The 27,280-nt window shown below is 43.7% G+C and overlaps 3 protein-coding genes across 8 annotated transcripts in view; 2 read left to right on the plus strand and 1 right to left on the minus strand.

Annotated features, from left to right (window-relative positions):
• Positions 1 to 4,377, plus strand: part of ZDHHC20 (zinc finger DHHC-type palmitoyltransferase 20) — a 53,345-nt gene extending 48,968 nt beyond the window's left edge. For all 5 annotated transcript variants that reach the window (XR_010383714.1, XR_004141047.2, XM_031465726.2 and 2 more), the window contains one exon: positions 932 to 4,377. Coding sequence is in view for 1 of the 5 variants with exons in the window: in XM_031465725.2 (XP_031321585.2) it covers positions 932 to 939 (8 nt within the window). In the remaining 4 variants the exon portion in view is untranslated. The remainder of the gene's footprint in view (positions 1 to 931) is intronic.
• A 5,223-nt stretch (positions 4,378 to 9,600) lies between these two features.
• MRPL57 (mitochondrial ribosomal protein L57) lies at positions 9,601 to 10,490 on the minus strand. Its single transcript, XM_031465729.2, has 2 exons — positions 10,413 to 10,490; positions 9,601 to 10,286 (listed from the first exon to the last, which is right to left on the minus strand). The coding sequence occupies exon 2, from the start codon at positions 10,279 to 10,281 to the stop codon at positions 9,973 to 9,975; it is 309 nt and encodes a 102-aa protein (XP_031321589.1). The 5' UTR covers positions 10,282 to 10,286; positions 10,413 to 10,490; the 3' UTR covers positions 9,601 to 9,972.
• Positions 10,491 to 10,553: 63 nt separating this feature from the next.
• SKA3 (spindle and kinetochore associated complex subunit 3) lies at positions 10,554 to 26,705 on the plus strand. Of its 2 annotated transcripts, none has more exons than XM_031465721.2 (9): positions 10,554 to 10,766; positions 12,978 to 13,039; positions 13,147 to 13,312; positions 16,165 to 16,564; positions 19,796 to 19,881; positions 23,392 to 23,477; positions 24,770 to 24,973; positions 26,166 to 26,296; positions 26,595 to 26,705. In XM_031465721.2, the coding sequence occupies exons 1-8, from the start codon at positions 10,664 to 10,666 to the stop codon at positions 26,292 to 26,294; spliced, it is 1,236 nt and encodes a 411-aa protein (XP_031321581.1). In that variant the 5' UTR covers positions 10,554 to 10,663; the 3' UTR covers positions 26,295 to 26,296; positions 26,595 to 26,705. The 2 variants fall into 2 exon arrangements, with proteins under 2 accessions (XP_031321581.1, XP_031321582.1); XM_031465722.2 differs by having other exon boundaries at positions 16,168 to 16,564.
• The last annotated feature ends 575 nt before the right edge of the window (positions 26,706 to 27,280 follow it).

Consider the following 27,280-nt stretch of genomic DNA (forward strand, 5'->3'; position numbering starts at 1 on the left):
GTACAGGCCAAAAAAGGGACTTAGAGGTTCGTTGCTGTTACTTACTGGGCACGAGATAAGCAGAAGAGCACCTCCCTGCAGCCGAGTCGCGGGCCAGCGATGCCGCGGCCGCCGTGCGGCGGGAGCCAGAGCGAGGGGATCTGAGCGGGACGGGGGGTCCTGGGCGGCGGGCCCGCTTGGCGCTGCGGGGCGGCGCCGCGCAGCAGAGAAGCCGCTGCCGCGCCCGGGTCAGGAGCGGGGCGCGGTGGCTTGTGCGCGGCTGTGAGGCGTTTGGAAACCTACGTGTCGTGTTCATTGGTCACCTGCTGCTACATAACAAATTACCTCAAACCTAGCAGCTAAGAGACAACACGCCACTAGGGCCTCGGTTTCCTGTTCTCATCTGTCACCTCGGCTGGGGCCGTCTGCTCCCTTGCTTGGTGTGAGTCGTTAGTGCTCAGTTCCTGGCAGAGGACCCTGAACCGGTGTCCAGGTTACAGCTGTTGGGCGGAGGGCAGCGGGGACCGCAGGTGGGGGGTCACATGTCGCCAGCAGGCCCCTGGGGCCTGGTCCTCAGCCCTCAGACCAGGCTCCTTCTCCTCATGGTGGGGTAACGGCGGGCGCTCGTGGTTGTCGAGAATGCTCGCTGAGGTCCCACAGACCCCCGAGACAGTCCCCTTGGTTTGTGTCCAGAATGGAAGGGACAGGGGAGAGACTCTGCCTCTAGTGAGCGCTCTGTGCATCACTTCAGGGAAGGACAGTCAGCATCGATGCCTTACTGGCTGCTTCTAAAAACGATTATAGTTACTATAGTATTAGCAGCATTCTGGTCGTTCTTTCCTTGCCTGTGGTAGCAGCTTTACACCTGAGCCCAAAGAATCATTTAATGGGTCTCATTTTCAGAAATACAGGATCAAGTTAATCAATAATTCAATTGTTTCTGGTTTTATAGGTTTATGAAAACATACTATGGACTGATATTTTCATTTCTATTTGCAAGAAAATGATCAATGGAATGAAATAGTTGAAGTATAACAGAAGACATATTTTTTAAAAAGGAAACCTTTGTGTGAGACCGCTGGACCCACGGGAGCACCTCTCAGAGCGGGAAGACGCCTTAGCCTTAAATGAGCCCATTCGGTCGACGCTGACTTACAGCCACGAACGTGACTCGGACTTGCTTTGGAAATAACACTTACAGTTCTGACATGCTGCGGCATGAGCTATCAGGTCACACGTTAACATGGCATACGTAGTTTTTGATCCCTGAGTTACATTAGTAGAGTTATTTCTTAGTATCCATGTAAATTTTCACTCTAGAAAACAAGCTAAAAATTTGTCTCCAGTGATGTAGGTCAGCGTGGTGGCTGAAAGCAAGTAACAATATCCAAATTACTGCTGCTTGTGCTGTGTGAGGGAAAGAAAGAAACTGCTTTTTTAAAAAAAATCTGGTGTTTGCTAATTTATAGTTACTGTTTTATACTTTCCAACATTTTTAATAAAGATTTTTTTATTGTTGGCTATTAAATAACACTCAGAAGGATTTAGATAACTAAATATAATTGCTTAAAACATGGAGTACATTTGTATAATTCACTGAAGGCTTCGTTCTAAGCATTAGTTAAACCATGTGTGCTGTTGTGCCCAAGGGTTAAAAGAAATGTGGCCGTGTGAGACATGTTTGTTTCTCTCTGCTTTTCGAAGTACTTTTTTGTTGAGCTTTCATGGGTATCTATACAGGCAGGGAAACAAAGGTTACACGTGTTACAGAAACACAGTCACAGTAGGAGCAGGTGGAGGTGGCCAGAAGAAAAGCGAAGAGAAAGATCGACCGCAGGTCAGCTGTTAGAAGACACTGAGTGCTGCCTGCTCGTGAGTCGGCTCCCAAATTTCAGCTTAGGGAAGCACTGAGATCTGCTTTGAAACCTGTTAAAGGAATACTGTAAACTTACGGAGGGTGAAACTGTTTAGCATGACACTGTTCTCAAGGAGGAGATTCTCACCTGAGTCGTCGTTCGGAATCTCTGTTTTCTGAGAGGTGGATTCCACTCTTAAGTGCAGGATGTACAGTCTGCCCTAACAGCAACCTCTTTCTGCTTAGACCCAGCTCCCCTTTTTCCTTTTGAAACCCAGTCTAAACAACAGGACTTGTCGCATTAATTCTGAAGAAATATAGTGTCCTGTAAAGGAGAGACTGCACAGATGTTGCTGCTGTCCTTCCTCATCCACACTGCTTAGCCGGACATGCACACACACCTGATCACTTCTGTAATGAGACCGCTTTTAGCGCCATCTGTGTGTGTCACGATTACGGTTTCCTGTCTGTAGAGTGGGGCTGGGGCCGGGCTGTTGGCATGATTTGGGCTGGGTGCCCTCTAACAGTCTTCAGTTCGTAATTCTGCACAATACCGTATGACATCCACCCAACAAGTATTTTTGTAGTTCCTTCTGGATGCCAAGCAATATACTAGAGATAGCTCTGTGATTTCCTAATGTAGCATAAGTTTTACAGCCACATGCTCCAGGTTTACAGTTACAGGATTTGTCTAATTCTGTGGGCTATGCTAATATTAGATTTTAAAGGGAAGTAACTTTTTTTCTCTTTGAACCAGAGGAATGGGTTAGCTTTGAAAATGCAGTTTGAAATGCTGTATAATATGGCTTCTTCCATCTTTATTTCAACTCTGCAGTCTTAGTAATCTTGATTCTAGAAAACTTTTGTATGAGAGTTAGGGGGCATCAGTTACCAACCAGAAATGACACTTAAGTTTGGCAGTTTGCATGTTACAAGGAAATGACAATGAACGCATGTGATGCTTTCAGAAACGTCCTCCTGGTGCTTGTGGGTATCTCTGCGTTGTCGCAGGACTGGCTGGCACCTGGTTAACCACTGAGGAGACTCACCTTTCCCCTCAGCCTACTCGGGTGCTTTAGTGTGTTTTCTTTTAATTTTTTATTTAACATCATTTTTAGTAGTAAACACCTTTTCAGAAATTTTCAGCTAAAGCCTTTTACTTTAGTTATCTTTGGTTTAATTAATTTATGGCCAACATTTGCCACATTCTAAATAATTTTTGGTTGAGTTCGTTCATACATATTCGTGACTGTTCAGCAAGGGCCTGCAGGCATGTGGGAATCCGGGAAAGGCTGCCTCTTGGGTAGTTCAGCTGGTGTTGAGTCGTGCTGTCAACTCCTTGGGGGAGAAATGGCCAAAATGAGCCTTGTCAAAATGTGTTAGTACTACCTTTGGTCTTTCAAACACTTGAACAATTGTGCTGACATTTAAGGAGAATAAGGTGGAATTCCAGGTGTTGCTTTTCACATTAAAAACAAACTAGACAGGAAACTTGGTTTTACCTGGGCGTGTACTTGAATATTCTGTCCCTGAGGCGTCTGACCACTGTCACTGTGCCAAACCCAGGAGCAGCTGCAGCCCGTGGTTACTCAGCATACAGTTTAGCTTCATCTCTGCATATGGATGGTTTTCTTAAAATCCTTTTACATATTTAGTGGTTATGATCTCGTGTGATAAGTTAACTGTAAAGTTAGTTTAAATCAAATATGCAATGTTTACTTGAATTCTGCTTCTATTAGAAAGCAAATTTTGACTGTTTACAGGATTGTTTAAATCACAGTTTTCCAGATGTGTGAGCGTTCCCTTCGGTCATCTTGCAGATGCATATTAAGGGCTCAGTGTTAGGATCTGCATATTTGGGGCAATGAAAAGACATAAGACTTACAAATACATTTCACTTATATTTTGTTCTAAGGACTGGCACTGCTGTCAATGGAGAGTATTTTTAACTAATCTGTTATTGAGAAATTAATCATATTTTTGCATTTCAGCCAACATAAAGATCATAGCTACTATTCTGTAAGATATAGCTAATCTGTAATCCTGAAATTCTTGTGTTTCATATGATCTGAACTGTATTTTACAACTTAAATTAAAAATGCAATATAGATTCAGAAAGGTCCATATTTTTCTAACAACTTCACTTTGTATTATTTTGTTGGGTTGCATAAAGGAGGAATTGTATTTGTATTAAAAGCTTAAGAAAGCTGTTGGGTTTATTGTATTTGTACATGATTGCAGATGAGTCTATGCCCATTTTAAAGAAAAGATGGACACTATTTTAAAGTGATCTTTAATATGTTTTTATATAAACACATCTGAAATACAGTTTACTTTGATGATCTTTACTTACTAAGTCCCATAAGTCTTGTATTTGTTTCTCATAAGTGTAACCCTGGACCATGACTTAATGTTAACTCTTTGCTTTGTCTTTTGGGTGGCCTAACCTACATTAACATGAAGCCGGAACATTTTGAAAATATTTCTTCCCAGAAATCATCATCATGATTTACTTTATTAATAAACAAAATCCTGTATTTGAAGTTTTTGTTTTTGTTGTTGTTGTAAGTGGCATTTACCAAATGAGAGAATAACCATTATTTTAGTCATTATGGAAATCTGGTAACACATAGTGTTTAGTTAGAGAAAGAGGTCTGGCTGGTAGTTTGGCGTAACCACATCTAAGGTAGGAATTATCTGAGTGCAGCAACATTGTAGTTTCTTAGGCTAGGAGTACAGATTGCTTTATTCACAATGGTTTTAACTTAGCTTTTACTAAACATAATTTTTTTTCTTTCTTTCTTTCTTTTTTTTTTTTTTTTTTTTTGAGTAAAGGTTGATTTATTCAGAGAGATACAAACCCCATAGATATAGACATAGTGCTGGCCATCTCGGAGGACGAGGGAGCAAGAGAAAACATAATTTAATTTTCGATTCAGAAGTCACTTTAGGGTTGTAAGTACCCTCGACACTATAGAAGTTACTGAATTGTGATTGTTGAAATGCCGAGTAATAGATTTTATCTTTTGTAGAATTCTTTTCTACACAAGAACTTGTGCTCCAGTTCCCTTCCAAAGGAACGAAGTTTTGATATTTAAGGCAGCTGAATAAAACAAGAAAGCTGTGAGATAGAGCTATGATTCCCAGCAGTAACGTTTCAAAATATCTGCAGGAACCAATATAGGTCAGTAAAGATAAAGCAAACTTCTGGGGGCTTGGACACCCAAAGAGCAGAACCGATGACGCCACGGGGGCCTTACTTCCCTCGTTTCCCCTAAGCTGGCCCTTGGGAGCCGCTCTGGGAATGTCTGGTGATGTTGGCCTCCTTCACCAGCTCTGCTCACTCCTGTGCCCCAGGAGCTAAAGGGGAGAGAGCTCACTTGGTTTCTTCCGTGTAGCAGGTTTCCACGGTGTGTGAGCAATCCTGTGAAGTTAACTTCATTGACTTTAACTGCTCTGTGTCATTTCCTTATATGTGATAAAGGGGATTGGAATGCTGTTTCTACTCTGACTTATCACGTGCTGTTCAACCAAGAACGCCTCCTCCCTGCCTGTTCTCCGTGAGGCGATCCGTTCATCCCGGCTTTCACCTCCGTCGCACTTCCTCAGGGCCTCCAAGCCACATTGACGTCTGTGCTGCCTGGAATACTTCTGTCAGCCATAGACACATTTTCAGGTCAACCCACTCGATTATAAATTGTTGAGAACTTCCTCCTGTTGTGGACTAGTCCACACTGAATGCTGACACTGCTTGATTGCCACAGCTTTATAGTAACTCCTGAAACCAGGCAGCGTAAGTCCTCCTCTTTGGTTTTCCTGTTCACAGTTTTTCTGGCAATTCTAGGTCCTCTGACTTTCCATGTGGATTTTAGAATCAGCTAGTCAGTTTCTACCCACAAACAAAGTGTTTTAACTTTAAAATTTTAATTGGGATTCCACTGAAACTACAGATTAGTTTTGGTAGAACTGGCAATAGTTATCATATTGAGTCTTCTGACCAGTGTACACAGGATCTCTCTCCATTTCCTTTGGATTTCTTTAATTTCTCACACTTTGTAGTTTTCAGTGTGTTGGTATTGCACATCTTTTTTCAGACATACCCCTAAGTAATTTAGGGGGGTGACCCACGGCCAGGTGGCCTTCCGCCCCCATCCCACACTCCCTAAGTAATATTTTTAATACTACTGAAAGTGGCACTTTTAGTTTCAATTTGCTTGTTCATTGGTGGTATATAAAATACAATTTGTGACTATTGATCTTTTCTTTTGAAGTACAGTCATTTACAACATGTCAGTCTCTGGTGTAATGTGTAATGTCCCAGTTTGACTACTGATCTTTTATCCTGCAGCCTTACTAAAGTTACGTGGTCCTGCCACATGTAACTCAAACACCTCATTTCTGCCGTTTCCTAGAGAACCTCCCTTCCTGAGTCCTCCATCCTCCTGCTCGTCTGGACCTGCCGACTTTTCAGCTTCAGGACCGTGGTGCTGGTACTGCTGTCCCCAGCTCTTCCACGTCCATTCCATGCTTCCCCTTGTTTTACGCTAGCTCTGTTGGGGCCCATCGTCCAGGGGCCTCCCACATGAGCTTCCTGGTTGGGGGGCTCGCTGCCTCTGTTCTACTGGCGTTTATTTAGGTCACAGCTTTCTTCCCTTGATTGTCAGACATCTCTATCCATCTTTTTTCTTCCAAAATATTCATTGAAATCTACTTTCGTTCCCTTCCTTCTCAAGGGTTAAGTATTGCTAAACTCTCTTTACTGTCATCTCACCAAAGTTTTGGGAGAGAGAAGAGAGAAACTGTTCCGTTCATCATTGTAAAGGAGGCCTTGGCACGGCGTTCGAACACAGGCGAAACGAGCACGTACACAGCAGGTCCGGTGCCATGGAGGCGGATGCATTCGCGCGGACGGCTTCGGTTCCGTCAGTGACTGAGGCTGGGTCCCTGGTTGAGTGGGATGGAGGAGGGCCTGTAGGTGGAAGGCTCCTGGACAGAAAAGGTAAGAGTTATCTCACTGAATAGGAAGTTGCACCAATCAGAGAAACACTCATGGGCCAAATTGTGTTCCCCCAAATTCGTATGTTGCAGTCCTGACTTCCAGCTAACCTTCTTTGGAAATAAGGTCTTTAAAGAGGTAATTAAAATGAGGCTGTGAGGGTGGGCCCTAATCCAGTACAGCTGGTGTCCTTACAAGAGGAGGACATTTAGACACACATTGATTCCAAACATGTGTCAACACGGTGGGACAAGCACATGAAGACAGAAGGTAGCCACATGCAAGCAGAGGGGAGGCTGGAACAGAGCCTCCCTGCAGCCCCCTGACAACACTGACCTGCCCTGACCTGGCCTTCTGGCTTCTAGAACTGGGAGGAAGGAGGACATGTCCGCCGTCTAAGCCACCCGGACTGCGGGGTTCTGTCACAGCAGGCCTAGCAGGCCAACACTCGGGAAGGCGGCTGCGCAGCTGGGTTCTGGTCTGTGGCTCGTGGTCATGAATTTAGACAGAAACTAATAACCCTAATTATGTGATTTCCCACAGCAACATTCAGCAACCAAGTGGGTTTCAAACAAGGAAAGGCAGATGGTAGAGTTCATCAAGGGAGTTTTCCAGTGACTACGCTGGAGAGAGGCAAAGACACTTAAAGTGCCCGTCGTGTCCTAGTTACATAACAAAGCATTCTCCACCTAAGCAGCAAGCTAGGAAATAAGGAGCCGTACAGTAGGCCACAAACTTCTGTTGATTCTGCCTCTTAAACTCTGTACCCACCATACAAATTCAGTACATAGCTGGTCACTGTAATAGCCACCAGGTCTCTGTTTCCAGAGTCTTCCTCCAACAAGCCCCCTGGACAGTGTTTTCCACTAATTAGACGTTTTCCACGCGTCCCCATTACTTCCACGGTCAAAGCCAAACTTCAGGTGCCACACAAGACCTTCCGTGCTCTCGTCCCTGGCCACGTCTTCAGCCTCACTGGCTATCGTTGCTCTTCCTCACTACGCTGCATCAGTACTAAACTGTGACAAGCCCGTGAATAATCACCTCTGCCTGTGACTCCTGCCACCCATCTGCTTGCCAGGCAGGCTAAGAACTTGCTCAGCGGTCACCTCCTCCTGACTGCTCAGGCACGGTTGATAAATGGCCTATTCCCTGGACTCTTTTCATCCATGCAGTCAGTCATCACACTGCATTTTATCAAGTGAGACAGCAAACTTGAGGTTCAAAACCAACAGCACCGGGTCTGACTCGTGACCAACCCTCTACAAGTATCTGAGACATGAGCAACTGGATGGAAACCCCAGGAGCTGCAATATGGAAAGAAGCTAGGGAATGTTCATAATGCATAGGCTGACACAGATGGTTTACTGTATGTGTGACTGTGAACAGCTCGAGTGGCAGTGAGCTTTGTATTAAAAAAAAAAAATTATGATGGCTGTGGCATCAAGTTGCGGAGTTTTCAAAAGTCAAATGTTTTACAGCATTGCCTTGGCTGAGAAGTGACTGAAACAAAGCTACAATCTTTTATTCATAGCAGCTGGTGTGCTATATTAAATGAATGTGTCCTTGACATAAACCTAGTCCTGAGCTCTACCTTTACTGTTTAACTGTGTTAACGGGAATACTGCTGACACTTCTGAGCCTGTTTCTAACCTGTGCAGTGGGGATATCTATTTCACAAGATTATCTAAAATTAAATAAGGTTAACTGTACATTAAAATGCCTCTCTTCTCATGAATCACCTTCTCTTCCTTCAGACCCAGTGTTTTATTTTAGCATCCTTTTGCTTCTCTGAGATTCAAGTTAACCATTAATTTTTCAAACTCCAAAGTGTAAGGAAGTTTCTGACTTATGTAGAGACTGGAGCAATAGAAGTGGCTGTGGTATGAAGCAGGCTCCCCGCATCCTCTTCCCATCACCTAAACAGCATCTCCAGATATAAAAGATACACTAGGTTGCCCATATTCACCAGAGACACTCCTGTGGGCTCTAAGTATATGCCACCAAGAATTTGACATATTAGTAACAGTTCAGCGTGGTTATACATTCAGCTATCACGTGTCAGTTACCTCAAGTGAAATGAATTAAAAAAAAATTAAGGTCTGCACTATACCCTACACATACTGATGGAAGATATTAAAAATGTGAACCATGTAATTAACTAAACATGGCATTTTTGTTAATGAAAAGAACATTCAAGGCTGGCACTCTTACCCATTAGTCTTGCTGTTTTGCTTTCTGGGAAGCCATTTGACAACATGCATCAGAATCTTTAAATCTTTTCTGGCTCCCACTTCCTTTTATCTCAATCAATATATGTTCAAAAAGTTAATGTGTATAAAAAGACTAAAAGAAAAGTTATATATGAAGATTCTTTCATTTCTGGGTAATGGGATTGTATTTTCTTCTGTTTTGAAAACTTCCTATTAAACAATGCAGAGCAGCTGAGATTTCTGGATTATACAGTAATCCAAATCCAAGTTGCTCTCATTCCTAGAAGAGTGACTTTGCACAAGTTTCTTAAACGTTTCCGTGTATGTAAAACAGTTCCAAGTGACAGGATTACTGTATTTGGTAACACATGTAAACCACTTGACGTTTTTTATTATATTTATAAAAAGATTTGAAAAAAAGTCTTCAACTGGTGAACTGTATTATGTCAACATATCCCAATAAAGATTTTTAAATACACCTAAGTGGACAGTTCTGCTAAATACGTCTTTACTTCATTTAAATGTCCACTTTTAATAGCAAATCCCAGAAGAAAACGCAGTTTTCAAGAGTATGTTTAATTGAAAAAGCACACTTCTTCATTTACGCTCAGGCAACTATTTTTGACAGAAGGTAAACGAACTAACGTTGCACCACAAAGCCCCAGCGAGCACATCCCACGGAAGCACAGGAGCCGGAACACAGCCTGTGGCTTTACTGCAGCACCATGCACCCTCCGGGACCAGGGCCCTCCTGCTTTCCTCGTATCGGGGAGAGAAATGAAACCGACACGACCGAGACGAGCCTCGGGGCGGCGGGGAGCGCGGAGTCCAGGACCCCCGTCCGCAGACAGTCCGCTCCCGGCGCCGGCGGCTCCGCAGGCCGCCCGCGGGCTCCCAGGCATCCCTCGGCCGGCTGCGGTGGCTCGCGATCAGGACCACTTCTTGGTGACGTCGAGGTGGGCGAGCTGGGCCTCCAAGGATCTGTGCGCCGGGAACCGGGCCGCCTGCGCCGCCTTGATGGCCTCGAAAGCGGCCGCCCTGCGGGCCGCGGCGTGGCCGTACTCCTGCTCGGCTGTGAGGTAGGGCCGGCTCAGCCAGTAGTGGTTCTCTGTCTCGGTCTCCAGGCGGCGGACCATGTTTCGCTTCGCCTGGTCAGACACGGGCCGCGGCCGCCGGTGCTTCCCGGTCCACTGCCTGCCGGGGATGCGGCTGCGCCGGAGCAGCGCGGTCAGGAACATGGCGCCTGCCGGGACACAAAGCGGGGACCTAGCGGCGCGCCGGTCGCCGGGAACGCGCGCTGCCGCCCCCGCGGCGAGAAGGGAGCCCGCCTCCGTCCGCAGACCAAGCCGCGAAACGCGAAGCAACTCACCTGCGTGCGCCTGCCCCGCCGCCCCTTCGCATGCCGGCCGACACGACGCCGGAAGTGCGACAACACGACGCCGGAAGTGCGCCCCTCCGCCGCGCCGCCCGTCTCCTCGCGAAAGCTCAGCTCTCGCGAGAAGAGATTTGAGCGGCTGGCGGAGCCAATGGTGCTACTGGCGCCAGCATTCAAAAGAGTGCGGGCGCTGAGGCCAAGCTCCGGGCCTCCCCGCGCCCCCGCCCGCTGGGCTGCGGTCTCCCATGGACCTGATCCGGAGCCTCTGCGGGCAGCTGCGGACTCTGGCCGTCACCCTGGACAGCGAGACGGCGCGGCTGCAGCGGGCGCTGGACGGAGAGGACAGCGGTGAGCGAGGCAGGGCCCGCCCTCCGCCGGGCGCGCGGTGTCGGGCGGCGTCTGTGGGCCGGGTCCGCGAGTTACAGCCGCGGCGCTCCCCGGCGCGTGCGAGGGGCTCGCGGGTCAAAGCTCTCCGTCGCCGCGTGCCTCCCGCCGCCGGGGCCCGTCCCCCCCGGGGCCCGTGGCCGGCACAGACGCCGCTCCTCCGTGCTGCTTTTTAGACAACAAGTGCAGCACGATTCTCCACCACCAACGTGTGCGTTAGAGGATTTTGGAAGTTGTTGCCAGAGCAGTTCAGATTTTGAGATTATTTTCTAAGTGTCGTAATTGTAATGTGCCTTAAAACACTGCACCCGGTGGACGCAGACTCCTTTTACTTTCTATCGTGAATAGTTTTCCAGCCATTTTAAACTGTTTATACTGTGACTGTGAAAACAATATATGTTCATAGCAAAAGTCTGAGATAATGGAAAAGTGAAAGAAGAAGAAATATTTTTCCTGTAAATCCAGCATGAGAAGACACTACTATTAATATTTTAGAAAATTTTCTACCATTCTTTAGCATTGCTCTGTTTTTGATTTTGTTTACATAGTTGAGATTATGCTGGAAGACACAAAATTGTATTAACATTTTTGAATTTTTGATGTATAACTGAATTTGCTTTCCATAAAGCTTGCGCTAATTTACCTTCTTACCACCATATTACCTGTGTACACAAATTCTTTATTTACTTTTGCTTTTACAAGAAAAAAAATGGAATAATTTTTCAGTTCCTGGCCCATATGTATTACAGAAATTATGGAATTGTGATAATTAGAGAAAATGAACACCCATAATTGCCCTTTTATGTGCACAGTGATGAATCTTATTTAAAGGATACAATTCAGTGGATTTTAGTTTATTCACAGAGTTGTGCAACCATCATCACGTGAAGTTCAGATTTTCATCACCCCTAAAAGAGCCCCCTTGGCTGTTAACAGCCACTCGCCATAGTCCTGCCCCCACTCACCACACTGCCTTATGCACCTGTTCATCTACTTTCTGCCTCATAGATTTCCTGTTCTGGACATTTCACATAAATGGAATTGTACAGTACATAGTCTTTTGTGACTGGCTTATTTCACTTAGCGTAACGTCACAAGGTTTATCCATGTTGTGGTAACACGTATCAGTATTTCATTAGTTTTATTGCTGAATAATATTTCTTTGTATGGATTTACCACATTTTGTTTATCTGTTCAGCAGCTGATGAACACGGGTTGTTTCTGCTTTTTGGCTATTAAGAATAATGCTGCTATAAACATTCATGTGCAAGTTTTTGTGTGAACATAGTGTTTTCAGTTTTCATGGTATACATTTAGAATGGAATTACTGGGTCACATAGTAAAGCTATGTTTAACTTTTTGAGGACTACCAAATTATTCACCAAAGTGGATGCACCCTTGTACATTTCCACCAGCAGTGAATGAGGGTTGCAGTTTCTCCACATCCTCAGCAACATTTGTTGTTGTCTGTCTTTTTGATTATTAGTTATTCTAGTGGGTATGAAGTACAATATCATTGATTTACATTTCCCTAATGAAAACTGGTCAACTTTAACAGGTGGTATAAGAGAAGATCTTGAAAGGAGGCATGTTTTAGAAAAGAGAAATCTTTTCTTAAATGGCTTTTACATTATATATGTGGCCAGCTGATTAGTAAGAAGGGGGCGTAAAGGATGCCAGGTCTGCTGGACACTCATGGAAAAGGAGAGTGGATCTTGACCCTTACCTCATGCCACTCACAAAAATCAATTCTAGATGGACTGTAGCTCTAAGTACAAATGGCAAAACAGTAGAACTCTTAGAAGAAAACAAAAGTATTTGTCATGGCAAAGATTTTAAAAATAGAAGCCAAAAAATGCTCACCATAAAGGAAAAAGTTGCTGAGTGAGACTATTCCCTCCTCCCTCCCACCCTGGGCTGAGTGCTGATTATATAGGTATATTCACTTTAAAAGGTCATCAAACTATATACTTATGACTTCTGTACTTTTCTGTATGTTATAGTGTAATAAAAATTTTGAAGAGGGCCTTAACACTTCTCTTTGCAAATGACAGGATATAAATTATAGTATCTACAAAGACTTCATAATTCTAAGAAACTATCCTAAATTATACTTTTTGTTCTTTTTCCTCCTTCCCTTTATTATACTTTTTCCTTTCAATATTCATATTGAAGACTTTGAAGATTATCCAATGAGAGTTTTACATGACCTTCATTCGGAAGTCCGGACTCTAAAGGTATCACTCCTACAGTATTAATTTATCATTTTTATGTGGTAATTTAAAAAATCTAAATAGACTTAGTCAGAAGTTAAATTAAAATGTACTTTCTTTCCTCATAAAAGGATGATGTCAGTACTCTTCTTGATAAAGCAAGTTTGGAAAGTCAAGACAGCATTGGTTTCATAAAGGCAACAAAAGTACTGATGAAAAAAAATTCAGTGGATATCATGAAAATAAGAGAGTTTTTCCAGAAGTATGGATATAATCCACGTGCCGAGACAAATCCAGGTGTGAACAACTTGCACTTTATAGCATTTGGTTTAGTATTAAAGAAGGCAGCACGAGGAAGCCTGCTGTGGGCTTGGCCCTGGTTTGCGGTCCTGGCTCTGCCATTCTGTGACATCACCGATCATCCCTTGCACAGCAGTCACTGTGTGCTGGACACAGGGCTGACCAGCGGGCAGGTCAAGGCCGTCCTCACTCTCCTCTGCGAGATGCTGACTGAGGACCAGCGGTGCTGGACGAAGGACGGGGCAGGATAAATCTGCACGACTTGAGGCTACTTGGTTCCGTTCTGCCAGTGGACAGCTGAGAGAGCAGCCTTAAGGCAGGCTGTCTCACTTTTCTTGTTCTCAGTTTCTTCCACAGAATGAGAGGTTTGGGGCTATCTAAATTGGTAACGTCCTTTTTAGTTCTAAAATTCTAATGAAGGGCAGTATATCATGGGTGTTTAGAGTCAAACTGCCTGAGTTCACATCTCTAATTTACCACTTACTGGCTATATTACTTTGACCTGTTACTTGACTTTGTACCTCAGCTTCTTGTCTGTAAAGTACCAATGTTTAATAGTATCTACCTCTGAGGTTGCATAAGGATTAAATGAGATAAAATTTGCTTAGAACAGAACCTGCTATGCTCATCACCCAGTGTTCGCTCTTGTTACGGTTACCCCCGTACCTGTGAGTAACTAGCTTCAGCCTGCTTCAGGATGATCTTTGTACATAAATAAAGCATTGATTAAATTCACTAAATAGGTATCAGAGGTATATTAAACAGCCCACATAGTGAGATGAAAAGAATTCGGGCAGCTCTGCTGTGAGCAAGTGGGCTTTGGTTACTCAGACACGGGTCCTGCTGGCCACTGCATGTGTGCCCTTGGATGATTTCTCTCAACCGCGTTTCCTCGCTGGTGAGATAGAGATGATAATAGCCCCCCTGAGGGGTAGTAATGATGGTGGCCACTTTACTTTATTAAACTCATCAGTGACAGCCTTATGATAAATATAATAGGTTTTCTGTAGTTCTTGCAACATTTCTCAGCATTAACAGAAAGCACAATGCCAAAACAGATCTCAGTGAACCAGCAGCTCTCCCAAGGGCCCAAAGCCAGGAAATCAAGTTATAGCCACCCACCCCCCCTTTTTTCTTTAAATGGTGCAGCCTTCAGATTTAACGTGCCCTGGCTTCTGCACACAAAACAGTACCCTGTCCCAGTCATTTCAAATCAAACAGAGAAACAAAGAAAGTTTTATCTTCAAGGAAAGTGTGTACCTCTTCACTTCCTTCAATCTGTTGGATCGCTTAGCTGGTCAAGTAAATGTACAGCCTAAATTTATCCCTTTCCTCTGCCTTTGGGCTCAAAAGATTCTGACAAGGATCTATACCAATGTCTGATAGACCCCATTTCAACTATAAACCTTCCTTTAAAACATGGAATAAACAAACAAAAAAGGTTATTATCAGGCTTACAAAAATACATTCCAGTTTATAACAGGAAAAGTACAAATATTTTTTTCTTAAAACGAATGCAGTCCCAGTCTATCCCTTCCCACCCCCTGTCCCCCTGGCAACCACAAGTTTGTATTCTATGTCTATGAGTCTGTTTTTTTATTTTGTATTTATGGTTTTTTTTTTTTAGATTCCACATATGAGCGATCTCATATGGTATTTTTCTTTCTCTTTCTGGCTTACTTCACTTAGAATGACATTTCCCAGGGACGTCCATGTTGCTGCAAATGGCGTTATGTTGCCGGTTTTTATGGCTGAATAGTATTCAATTGTATAAATACACCACATCTTCTCTATCCAGTCATCTGTTGATGGACACTTAGGCTGTTTCCATGTCTTGGCTGTTGTAAATAGTGCTGCTGTGAACATTGGGGTGCAGGCGTCTTTTTGAAGTAGGGTTCCTTCTGGACATATGCCCAGGAGCGGGATTCCTGGGTCATATGGTAAGTCTGTTCCTAGTCTTTGAGGCATCTCTGTGCTGTTTTCCACAGCGGCTGCCCCAGACTGCACCCCAACCCGCAGTGCGGGAGGGCCCGTTTCCCCACAGACCCCCAGCACTTGTCATTTGTTTCACCCACTGTTTCTCACACCAAAACTAGCCTTTCTCCTCCTTGAACTCTTTGTTGGCGTTCTAAGTGTCATCTAGATCACTTAGCTCCAACTGAAGTTCCACACCAAGTTCATTAACTGGTGGTGCACCCAGGAAGTGGCAAAGGACTGTGTGAAACAGTACAGTTGTTGGTAAGATTGTCCAGTCCAAAGTGCACGGTGTGGTGGTGAAGCACGTGGGGCCTGGAGTCAGACACAACCTGTTACAGGCTGACAAACTGTCTGTCTCACCAATTTCTCCTATTATTTCTTTCAGCTAGACTTGATACAGGTGTTCCAGACTGAGCATAAACATTTAGATTTGTATCACAGCCTTTCCTTTTACCTTAGGCATCTGTAAGTTAGAAATCTAAAGTTATATTAGTATACGTTGTGTTAAATCTATAGTCAATTCCACACTAATTAATGCCATTAAGTGGTAAGATAGCTTCGTAATTTAAGAAAGACGGGTAAATCACATTAACTGAGGAAGTAAGGAAATTGGACTTTAATTTGTGGGCACTGATTTTTCATCTTGTAACATTCTAGTTTACTTCCCTTCTCTAATGCATCATCAAAATGGGAAATGGGTGGACAAGTGGCACATGTCAGAAATTTATTAAAGGGACAATTGAAAATAAGGAGAGGATCAGGACTTTTGCTGACTTGGGACATTTCAAATGGAGCTATTTTATGTGGTTTTAGTATATGACATTTTCTGGTTTGATGTTTGACCAAAACGTGACCTTGATTTTTCCTCCCAGCAGATGAGCAAGAAGTCATTGACTCTAAAGCAGAGGCCACTAAACATGAAAATGTTCAGAAGCCTGATGTGGAGGATGACTTGTCTGGCTCTGCTGTTCCGAGCAGTTCTGTTTCTGAGAAGTCTCCACGCAGTCCCCAGCTTTCAGATTTTGGGCTTGAGCGGTACATGATAGCCCAAGTGCTGCCAAGCCCTCCCCTGGCAGTGACTGGCCGTCAGGAAGAGCCAAAGCTTGTAACTCCCTTTTCCAAACAGTCACTAGCAAAAACTCCAAAATGTGCACTGAAGATGGATGATTTTGAGTGTGTCACTCCTAAATTAGAACACTTCGGTGTCTCTGAATATACTGTGTGTTTAAATGAAGATTATACGATGGGGCTTGAAAGTGTGAGGGATAAAAGGTGAGCAACTTTCTTAAGAGGCACATTTCATCTGACTTTCTAAGTCTTATTTATTGATTTTTCCTAGAAGAAATATGTTTCAGACAATATTTTTCTTCAGAGGTTTTCAGATGCTTCTATTTCACACTTCCCTGAATTACCAATTCCATCAGTTAAGTGCGAGCTGTTAGTTTCCTCGTTACATGATGTAGAAGGAGTGATGAGAGCCCGAAAACAGATGGTACTTGGTAGGATAGAGAAGAGGGGATAAAGTGACAGGTAAACTACTAAAAATGTGTGATCGATTCGTCTGGAGACCTGGGAGGAGAAGAGGATCTGGGGTGAGTCACAGGTTTCTGTTCTGTTGCTCAGGATGATGCTGGGGAAGAAACGCGCGGGTAAAGGTGATGTGTGTACCGACGGGCTGCTGTTGAGGTGCTCTTAAGCTTAGGCACCTTAATGTGATTTAAAGCTCAGTGGTGAACTTTACGCTAGACTAAAGAGACTGGGAGCGATTGGTGTGGAAAGGGTAATTAATGAGTTACAAGGGAAATGAAAGTACTGTGTATCCAAGCAGCCAAGCAGCCAGGCGGCATCTGAAGATCGATCTGTACCTTTAAGAGCCATGATTATTAAAGAAGGAAGATAAATGATCAACTCAGAGACGGGAAAAACACCTACAATTCTGGGGAAAAGAGAAGGGAGCAAACACTCAAGATCAGATAAAACGTTGTTCCGAAGGACCTGGAAGGGTGGAACTCATGTGTTCAGGAGCTGGTTCTTATTTAAACATAAGTGTAAATGACAAAATTAGGAACTACAGGCTCTTTTTTTCTTTGTTAACCTATTAGAAACACTGTATGGTGTCGTATCGGGAGATTGAGAAAGGTCAGAGAGATGAGAGTGGTTTGAAAATGACACAGAATTATCAAAACAGATTCGAAGCAGAGAACCTGGACAGACCAAAAATCAGAGGAGAAACCTGAGAAAGTTGTCAAAGAACTAGCTCCAGAAGGTTCTGGGCACAGATGGCCTTCTGGATGAGTCCTTTCATAACTTCAAAAAGAGAACATCAAGGTTCCATCTTACATAAAAGTTCTTTTCCTGAGAAGGAAGCACATGTTCCGGTTCAGGTGCCAACACCCAGCTTGGGGACCATGAGACTCAAAGCCCCCTGCGTTGTGCTGCGTCACTGGTGAAGTGGGTGCAGCCGTGCCCACCCGGCCTGCACAGAGTCAGCGGGGTAAATGGATAAAAAGTTGTAAACTGCCTTAAGAGTGGGACACTGTGAAAATAATGATCCTTAAAAAGCAGTGTCAAAAATTTTGAAGTAATAAAGAACTGTCACTCTCAGGGGTTTACAAACTATCCCTGCAGCTCAAATCCAGCTTGCTGCCTCTTCTGAATAAGGTTTTATTGGAATAACAGACCCAAAAATGTTATTTTTCCTAAAACTAGAATAAAAGAGAAAACTGTGGTTTAGTTTGAGATTGATCCACCCTTGATACTGACACAAAGCACAGAGAAGGAAACTATGGCCTAATCTAATTGTGAATATAGATGTAAAAATCCCAAATAAAATACTCACAAATTGAATTCAACAGAATGTTAAAACTTTAATGGACGACTTCCCCGTTAAGCTTATCCCAGGAATGCAAAGATAGTTTTAATATTTGGGAACTCATAAAATACATCATTTCTATGATTCAATAAGAAAAAAAAGTAGAAAATCTCAATAGATGTCAGTAAGGAATTTGATAAAATTTGACACTTGTTCTTCATTTAAATGCTTGGTCAAACTCTAAATAAAAGGATACTTTGTTAATAAGATAAACAATATGCGTGGCTAACTCAATAGCGAGCTGTCACCATTACTGAGCATCGCTCTTGGTGCTCTGGCCAATGTAATGAGACTGGAAATAGAAATAAGTCTTATTCTGATATACTTCCAGGCTGTTTTGTACTTGGGCAACTCGAGAAAATCGCCTCTAAACTTTCTAGAAACGGAAGGAGTAGCTCAGAGGTAGAGCACATGCTCAGCACACGTGAGGTCCTGGGTTCAATCCCCAGCACCTCCATTAAATAAATAAATAAACCTAATCATGTGCCCCACCGCCAAACATAAAAACAAAAACAAAAATTAAAATTTCTAGAAATAATAAAAGTTCAAGAAGGAGGCTGATCTAAGATGTATTTTATATAGCTTTAAGATAACCATTTAAAATAGTATACTTTCCTGTATTGATAACTAATTGGTAAGTATAGTGGAAAAAGTCGTTCAGATGTGCAACAAAAAAGTAAAATACCCCTGCCAGTTGTATGTGAAAGTCCGTATGATTAAAACCATTAAATATTTCTGAATTGTATTAAGGGGAAATTAGGATGAAAAAAGATACCATATTCCTGAATAGAATGACTGGATATTATTAAGATATTACATCAAGTTAATTTATTGATGTCATACAATTACAACAAAACTTCTTGGGATTTTTTTTAAGGTGGAGGGTAAGGGATATTTGACAAGATTATTCTAAAATTATTCAGAAGAATATAAAGTGAAGGTAGCTAAGACAATAATGAAAGCCAGCAGTAATGAGGGACTTGACCTACCAGTTAACAAAAATGCACAGAGCTACAGTGAGTGGAACAGTGTCAGTCGTGACAGAATGGGCCGGAGCAGGAGCAGAACAGCCCGGAAGCAGCCTCTAACTCCCAGAAGAATTTTACACTGAAGGTGTTTTTGAAGTATGGATGATTCAGTAGGTTACGCTTGGGCCCCTGGTTAATTGGACCATCTTACGGTTTTCAGAGGCACTTTTCTTTATAACTGTTTCAGACGTCTGGGTCATTGGCTGGAACAACCTTAGTAAGATGACAAGATCAGTCAGTTCAGTCTGAAAAATGACAGGTTCTTAATCTACTGGTATAAAATTCCACTTTACGATTTTGAAGCTGTGAGCTATCCAATTTCTATATTTGAACTATGAGTCGAACTCATGGCTTTCTATAAGTGAGGGATTGTAAACCCACTTGTAAGTCAAAACCATCAATACAACATGGTTCTTAACCTTTTCTGAGCCATGGATCTTACATTTGCAAACAAAAAAAGGTTTGTTCCGTGGGACTCCTGCTCTGTGAGATATAAAGGACTGTTCGTCCAGACTTGATGGTATACAGTAAGATTAAACTTTTTCCAGGGGTTTAATATTAACTTCTTTTTTAAACTTACCATTTCCCTGTGAATTGCACCAGGGAGGAGGCCGCAGAAACAGAGCCAGTGACCAGCGATAACTTCTTTGCCACTCCCAGCCTTGTCACGCGGCCTCTGGAAGAAAGCGGTAAGTGTACAAATCAAGTTATTTCTCAGCTGTGCTCCTTCCAGACTGCCTTTGTACAAAAACGGGCCCCAGCACCTTAGCCGTGCAAAGAGCCTTCTGCGTCTTCTTGGTCCACAATACTGTGTGAGTCACAAGAAGCACCCTTCTGTTCATGCTGAGCACGATTTCATACAAGAGGAATATAAATTTCTGGTATGTTTTTCATACTCTTCCTGATTATATTTTGTATTTGTCAGCTTGTTTGTTTTCAACATTTTACCTTAAAACATATAAATGTATATTCATTCACCAATCTTGCTATAGAGCCAGTAAATAGCTTTTAGAGTTTTAATTTAGCTTCAGCCCATTGACTAGAGTTCTACATTATCTTCCTTACATAAGCCACACCCAGAATACATCTGCTCTCTTCAAATTTGGGGTTTTTTTAATAGTACAAGAAATTAAAATTATTTTCATGTTGTGTTTTCATATTTGTCCCAGCAAACATGAAAACTGGTTTTCATGCAAATATAAAAAAATCCTAGAGTTTTATTAGTTTCTTCGAATAATGTTTTTTGTTAATGAAAGTAGATTTATTTAGGGAGACACACATTCCATAGGCCTAATATGGTTAGTCTCCGAAGGGAGAGCCGCCCCAGGCCGTGGGGTTGTCTTGCAAAGTGAGAGCAGTCTAAATAATTATTTTTAATTGTCTGACCTTATACCAAATTTAGTGGCAGATTTTTTAAAATAACTTGTCAGATTTTTCCAAAGCTTTGGGCATATTTTCAGGAAAACTCTTTTTGTGCTAATTTCACTGACTTGTTATTAAATTAACAAGTACTGTTGGCAGAACCAGAATTGAAAAAATACAACTGATTCATAGGAAACTTAGAGCTCAACTTGCAGGAAAGAGCACAGCTCTATTAAATAGAGGCCTTTTTTTTTTAAAGAGAAAGATTGAACTGCTACCTCACACCTTACTCAGAAATCAATTCCCAGCGGACCGTAAACTTTTCTCAAAATGATAAAGAGTATCTTGATGCCTTCTGAAGGGGGTGGAGTTTTAAAGACGCTTACTGACCGAAGTCCTTCAGCGCACTTGAGCAGTGTATTTTATGGCAGGAATGGAATGCTTTGGTTTATCCGTTAGTAATTGATTAAGTGAAGGCTTGTTAAGAGATTTTTCTGTTGTTTTAGTTTGACCCTATGATGATACTAAAGGATCATCATTACCATTTTTATGCTCTAAACTTAATAAAACGTAGTGCTTACCATTGCTTCCTATATCCCATCGTTCCTCCTGGGTTTGGTTTTCTTCTTGTTAAAGAAGGTTCTTTCCGAGACGTTACTTCCAGCCTGTGTGAAGTGGCCTCTAGTTTTGTATGTCAGGTCACTCATTCTTGAGTGATGACTGAGCTAGAGAGAAACCACCAGGCTGGCAGCTTGTTTTCCTTGAATGTTTGAAAGAAGGTGTCCCGCTGCGACCTGGTGTCCGTTGCTCCTGTGAGCAGGGTGCTGCTCGTCTGCTCAGCTCTCCGTAGGAAATCTGTCCTCTCTCCCTGCAGCCTCTAAGGTTTTTGTCTTTATCTTTGATGGTCTGCATTTCTCTGCAATATATATGTATGTTTGTTTTTATATATTATGTTTAGAATTTGGTGTGTTTTTTTAAGCTAAGGACTCATGTGCTTAATTCTGAAAATTCTCCAACATTCTCTCTTTAATAATATTACCTCCCTCTTGATTCCTCAGTTTTTTTCCCTGAATCTCCTGTGAGACATATTTCAGCCCGTTACCCCTCGGCCTTTTTGGTTTGTTAGCTTCTCTTAGGTGTTTTCTTTCCCTTTCTCTGCACTGCTTTGTGCTTTAGTTAGCGCCTTCTTCCGATTTGCTATTTCTCAGAGTCTGAATTATTATTGCAATCCATTGATTGAATTTTTTACTCCAGTGACTACATTTTGTTTCATACTTTTTCCTTTCAGATGTGACTGTTCCTTTTTTTCTCTATATATTTTCTGTTAGGATTTCTGTGCCTTCATTTACCTCTTTGAACACTTTAAAACACGTATCTGAAAGACCATGGTATTGGTTCTCCTGTTTACTGCCCTGATTCTCCTTGACTGTGACGTCGTCCTCAGATTAAGCCACCGTATTCAGTGGGAGCCCCGTGCGCCGGGGGTGTCGGGCCCCAGCCAGGGCCCCAAGGGCGCACCAACTGCAGACGAGTTTTCAGGTTAGCTGCTGGCTCGGGATCCCTGCGCCAGACATGGGGGGCTCAGAACCCACAGCTCCACATGGTGTGGACCTGATATTCCGACTTCTCAGTATTCTTCCAAAGACGCTCCCGTTTTCTAGCCTGCTTTCATCCTGTTCCCTGGAGCCAGTGCCAGTGGGCTGACACTTTCTAGTCCCTGGTTTACAGCCTCACCGCTCTTCCGGGCGCTCAGGCTCATGTGTGGTGTCCGTCTCCGGTTCTCACGCAGCAGAGCTGGTGCCCTCAGCCCCTGCTCTGCTTGTCTTAAAACCCCAAGTGTGGAGGTGTCTGCTTGGAAGTGTCAGATTAAATAGATGTTAACATCTTGCTACATTGGCTTCAAATCTTTTTTTTTTAAATTAATATTATACATAAAGCTAAACTCCCAGCCCCACGCCAGTATTCCCCTTCCCCCCCAAAATAACAATTACCCTAAAATATAGTTGTGTTGTTGTAAGGTTTCACGGAAGTGGCAATATCCAATTCATGTTCTTTTGTCTCATGCCTTTTTCAATCAACAGCAGTATGTTTTCTGCAGTAATCTGTGTAAATCCAGTTCATCCATTTTCGTTGTGAAGCAGTATTCCATTGTATGAAAAAGCCGTATTGTATTTATTCATTTGCTTATTAAGGGACAGTTAAATTGCTTGTATTTATTTGTTTTGTACCGTTACAGGCAGTGCTCTGGCTAAACTGTCCCTTGTACACCTGTATTTCTCACATCTTGGAGTAGAATTTCTAAATCAAAGGGGAAGCACATCTTCGCTTATTCTGGAGAATGCTAAGCGGCCCCCGTACAGTGGCCGTTCTTGTGACGCTGCTTTCAGTCACAGAGCTTTAGAGTGAAGTCCTAGGGTCTTGGGGGGCAAGCAACCTTCTCACCATCTTTCTCCTCCTTTTTCTTCAGAAATTTGATTTTCTCATAAAGGTCTTCTGTAGATTTTAAAAGATGTTTATGTGTTGATCTTGTCTTCCTTGTTGCTGTTACAAAGAATACCCTTTTTCAAATATGCTTCTGTTTGTTGATTTTATAGAATAACTGTTCATGGTTGCATATTGCGCTTGGACCTTGCAACCTTGCCAACTTCCACTAGTGCTAATGATAATTAGATGTGTGGTATGACACCTTTGTTTTCCTGTCCAGTCAAGTACACTGTACTTATAATTTAGTAAGTTATTAATAATAAAGTGCACAAACTATATGGGCAGAGACTATAACATAAAAGTTAAAATCTTTATTTCAACTTCATTTTCATGCCCCTGCATGTGTCTTCTAGATGCTGAGTGTTCCCAGTCTCCCTTGGCACCTACATTCTGCACTCCCGGTTTGAAAGTCCCTTCTACAAAGGACAGCACAGCTTTGGTAAATTTCCATGAACTTGAAACACTAATCTTTTTCCTAGTGAATCACATACACTGTTTCCAGGCTCAGTCTAAAAAACGTAGACTGATGCAGTCTTTGGGAGTGTATTTACAGTGTTTCTGGAGGGTTCTTTAACAGCATATATCAAGAACTTTAAATTTTTTGTTTTGCCCTTATCAATACTGCAGTTTCTTCCTCTATAACTTCCTTGTTATAAATCTTTGTCCCAATGTGCCTAAGGCACATTGGGACAAAGATTTATAACAAGGAAGTTATAGAGGAAGAAACTGCACTATTGATATGGGCAGAACATGGGGACAAATGGTCAAATGATAAAGGGGAGTGAAATATATTAAGGTGAATCCGTTAAGATCTAGTGCCATGTGACGGGCATATGTTTTGAAAAACAGATAAGAACATACAGAAAGAACGTTTTCAAGAAACATTTAATGATAAAATGATTTATCTGTATATATAGACATACACATGTGCCCACATACACCTGTATTTTATTTTATGGAAAAGGAAACACACCAAAATGTGGTTATCTGTGGGTGATAGATTTATGGGTGATTTTTATTCTTTTTTCCCCCAGTTTTTCCCAGTAAACAAATTTACTATCTAATCAAAACCTCATCCCTTTTTAAAGTCAATATGAACACAAAACAACCAGCCTGGCAGGCTGGATCATCCAGAGCAGCGATAGAAATGTCCTGTGATGTGTGTCCAGTGTGGTAGCTAGCTCCTGAGGACATAAAATGTGACTAGTGCACCTGAGGAACCAGTTCTCAGTTTTTCCAAGTGTTGTTAAATTAAAATTAGATGTCAGCAGCGCCACGTGACTCGCGGTAATCCACTGCTAATATTCCTGCTGGCGCGGAAGGCACGCCCCCCCCTCGTCCCCTCTGACCTCAGGGAGCCGCGCCAGGGCAGCGTTGAGGGAGCCGCTTTCTCCCCGCTGGGAGTGAGGGCAGCGCCCATCCGTGCTATGCCTCTTGTCTGGCCCAGGTTGGTGTGGCCTGAGTCTGGGTGGTGAATCGCCTGGATCTGGGGTTCAGTCAACGAGTCTGCTTAGCTTTCCCATGAAGCTCAGCCTAGGGTAATGAAGACGGTACCTGGTCCTCCGTACGCCATCTTTGTGTTCCTGATTGTATTTAGTCCTCGGTCAGGGAAGCAGGGGTCATTTTGGGGCCTACTTAGAAACCCCAACAGAACTAACAGTTGACTAGCAATTTTTATTTACTCTGTCACTTTATACCATCATACTTTAATGGTTTCTTTTTATTCAATAGGTGTCCACAAGTGACCCACCGTCAGAGACAAACAGCTCAGCAGGTGGTTTGGAAGTGAAAGACCGCGCGCCGCTGGTTTCGACCTCAGATATGCGCTTTGAGGGCTTCGCGGACCCCCCTTCTCCCACGATTTCCTCCTACGAGAACCTGCTCCGGACGCCCACCCCGCCGGAAGTAACTGCAATCCCAGATGACATTCGCCAGGTTATCTTTCTAGACGTCTTTTTCTGTTGGGCTAATGTGCTGGTTTGGACCTAAACCTAAGTTCTGGGCTGTCAGGCCCTCCGAAAACCACCTGGCGAAGGCTCTTCAGAGCTGGGCACCAGCTAGTGGCGGTGTCGTTCTCTGTGCCCTCATGAGGCATCTTCTCTTCACGTCCTGTTCTGAAACGTGTTGCGATACTTTCTAGTCATTGTTCAGTGGCGATCACCACGTTGGCCCGCCTCCCTCGGTGCTTCCCTCAGAGTCAGAAATGTCACCCTTACGGCGACTGAGGGTCCGAGTACAGGAGTCACTGTATCGGTGTCTATTGGACTTGACACATCCTGGACCTCAGCTGGAGAAATGCTGGTTTAAATATGTTCGATGTCTGATTCTATGTACAGTGTAATTTGCTGGCAGTCTGCTGCTGATTTATAACAACTGCCAACTCTAGTGAATAACCACCAGCCAGATTGTCTGAGCACCATGCTCCCACCCCGCAAATACGGCCGTAGGGTGGGCGGGTGTAACTTAACTGGGTGCAGCTCTTAATAACCATCCGGGAAACCCTCCTAGCTTACAGAGAGCTAAGAGGAGGGTCAGCTGTGTGGGAAAACACCCATGTGCCATTGGCACGGACTCGTCCTAAGGTCAGTCCGGTGTTTGTTACCCTCTCTCTGTCTCCACTTCCCTGGCATCGTCATAAACAGGGGGAAGGAGCTCGCTCTGCCTGTGGCATCCTGTGTTTCCAGTTTGCCATGGTGGTCCTGCTCTCTGATTTCTACATGAAGGAGGGGAACCTTGTACTTCACTGTCACCTCTTTGGGAAAAGCTCACGGCTGATATTTCAGATTCTTGTCTTTCTAAGCTTTAGAGCTGATGCGCTTTCTTTTGAGCGATTATCTCGCTGCTTCCTGTCTGTGTTTTCTGAACGTCGTTATCGAGCCTCGCTTTGCTCTCGGGAGGCTCCCGTTAACCTCGGGGTGCACTTCAGCAGGCTTCAGAAACCAAGCCTCAGCACCCAAGGTAAACTTCTGAAATCACCATCTTCTCTGTGCTGCTGAAATCACAGACTGCTTCAAGTAAGCCACAGCTTCAGATTTTCCTTGGCTTTCCTTGAATGTTTTATAACACCTTCCAAGCTGACATTATGTTGTTCACAGGACTAGATAAAAAGGAATTTGCTTTGTTTTAGATTCTATCAAAGTACAACTCAAACCTCGCTACTCCAGTGGCAGTTAAAGCGGTGCCGCCCAGCAGAGGGCTCCTTCCTCGACACGAAGGGCAGAACGTCCGGGATGCTGGCAACAAGGAGAACTGGTGAACGTGAGTGTGCCCACCCCAGAGGAGCGCGTTCTTTGAGGACAGCATTTGGAAATTCACGTCTGAATGGCAGTGAACATTCCTCCTTGACATGTGCCGGCTTCAGGCAACATCCCCTTGGTACTACGCCCGTGATTCCTGTGTCTCCGACTCCCACACCGGCACGTTCAGTGATGCCACGGGGAACCTGTTCCCAGCTATTCTAGAAGCATAAACTAGATGGCTGCGTGTTGTGTCATTTGTTTTGTTGGTGGCTATTAAGTAGACTTAGTTGATACTTTTTATTTGTATCTTTCCACAGAAGCTGCGGTGGGGCCCTCCTTCCGTTATGGATGAAGCGAAGCTGCACCCCACCCCCCACACCTTCCCCTTTTTAAAAACCAGTTCATATTAAAGATGAGAATGGACACTGGTGGCCTAGTTTGCTTTTGATTCTGTTTGGTTCAGTTTGGTTGCGTTTAACCCCAGTTGTCAGTGTGTAGCTCAGTTACTCAGTTCTGAAAGGTCATTACTGTTTCACTGATCTCACATTTCCCTTGTCTAATGGACCAGAATGATATAAGTGATATTAGGAAGCAGGACAAACAGTCTTTAAAATCTCACTGTTACCGTCTGCTGCTCAGATGTGGCCGCCGTCAGTCCTCAGGCTGGATGCCTGTCGCGTGGCTGGAGCCAGCCCCTTGCCCTGCCCTCGTCTCCTCTCGTGACTGTCTCCAGGTCTCTTCCTCCCATTTCAGCAGTGCTCTTTCAAGACAGTGCTGTTCACAGGTGACAGCTTCGATTACTCTAGGGAAAGAGGGACTCACAGGCCTAGGGAACGGCACTGTAACAGGCCTCAGACACTCGGAGTCGGGCCCACGCTGTGTCTGTTCTGTCCTCTCAAACCCCTCTCCCCAGCACGTGGCTGTGACCCCTCCAGTCCAGAGGCCCAACAAGGTCCCGCAGGACCCTCTCTGCTCTGTGGCCTCCAGAGCCGGCCCCTCGCTT

This window comes from Camelus dromedarius, chromosome 13 (genome assembly GCF_036321535.1).
Source record: "Camelus dromedarius isolate mCamDro1 chromosome 13, mCamDro1.pat, whole genome shotgun sequence".
NCBI lineage: Eukaryota > Metazoa > Chordata > Mammalia > Artiodactyla > Camelidae > Camelus > Camelus dromedarius.

Excerpts from the sequence above, each read along its gene's own strand:
- MRPL57 (XM_031465729.2), bottom strand. The coding sequence starts at position 10,281 with ATGTTCCTGACCGCGCTGCTCCGGCGCAGCCGCATCCCCGGCAGGCAG.
- SKA3 (XM_031465721.2), top strand. The coding sequence starts at position 10,664 with ATGGACCTGATCCGGAGCCTCTGCGGGCAGCTGCGGACTCTGGCCGTC. Across the intron at positions 10,767-12,977 it reads GCTGGACGGAGAGGACAGCG|ACTTTGAAGATTATCCAATG; the intron begins GTGAGCGAGGCA and ends TTCATATTGAAG. Across the intron at positions 13,040-13,146 it reads CGGAAGTCCGGACTCTAAAG|GATGATGTCAGTACTCTTCT; the intron begins GTATCACTCCTA and ends TCCTCATAAAAG.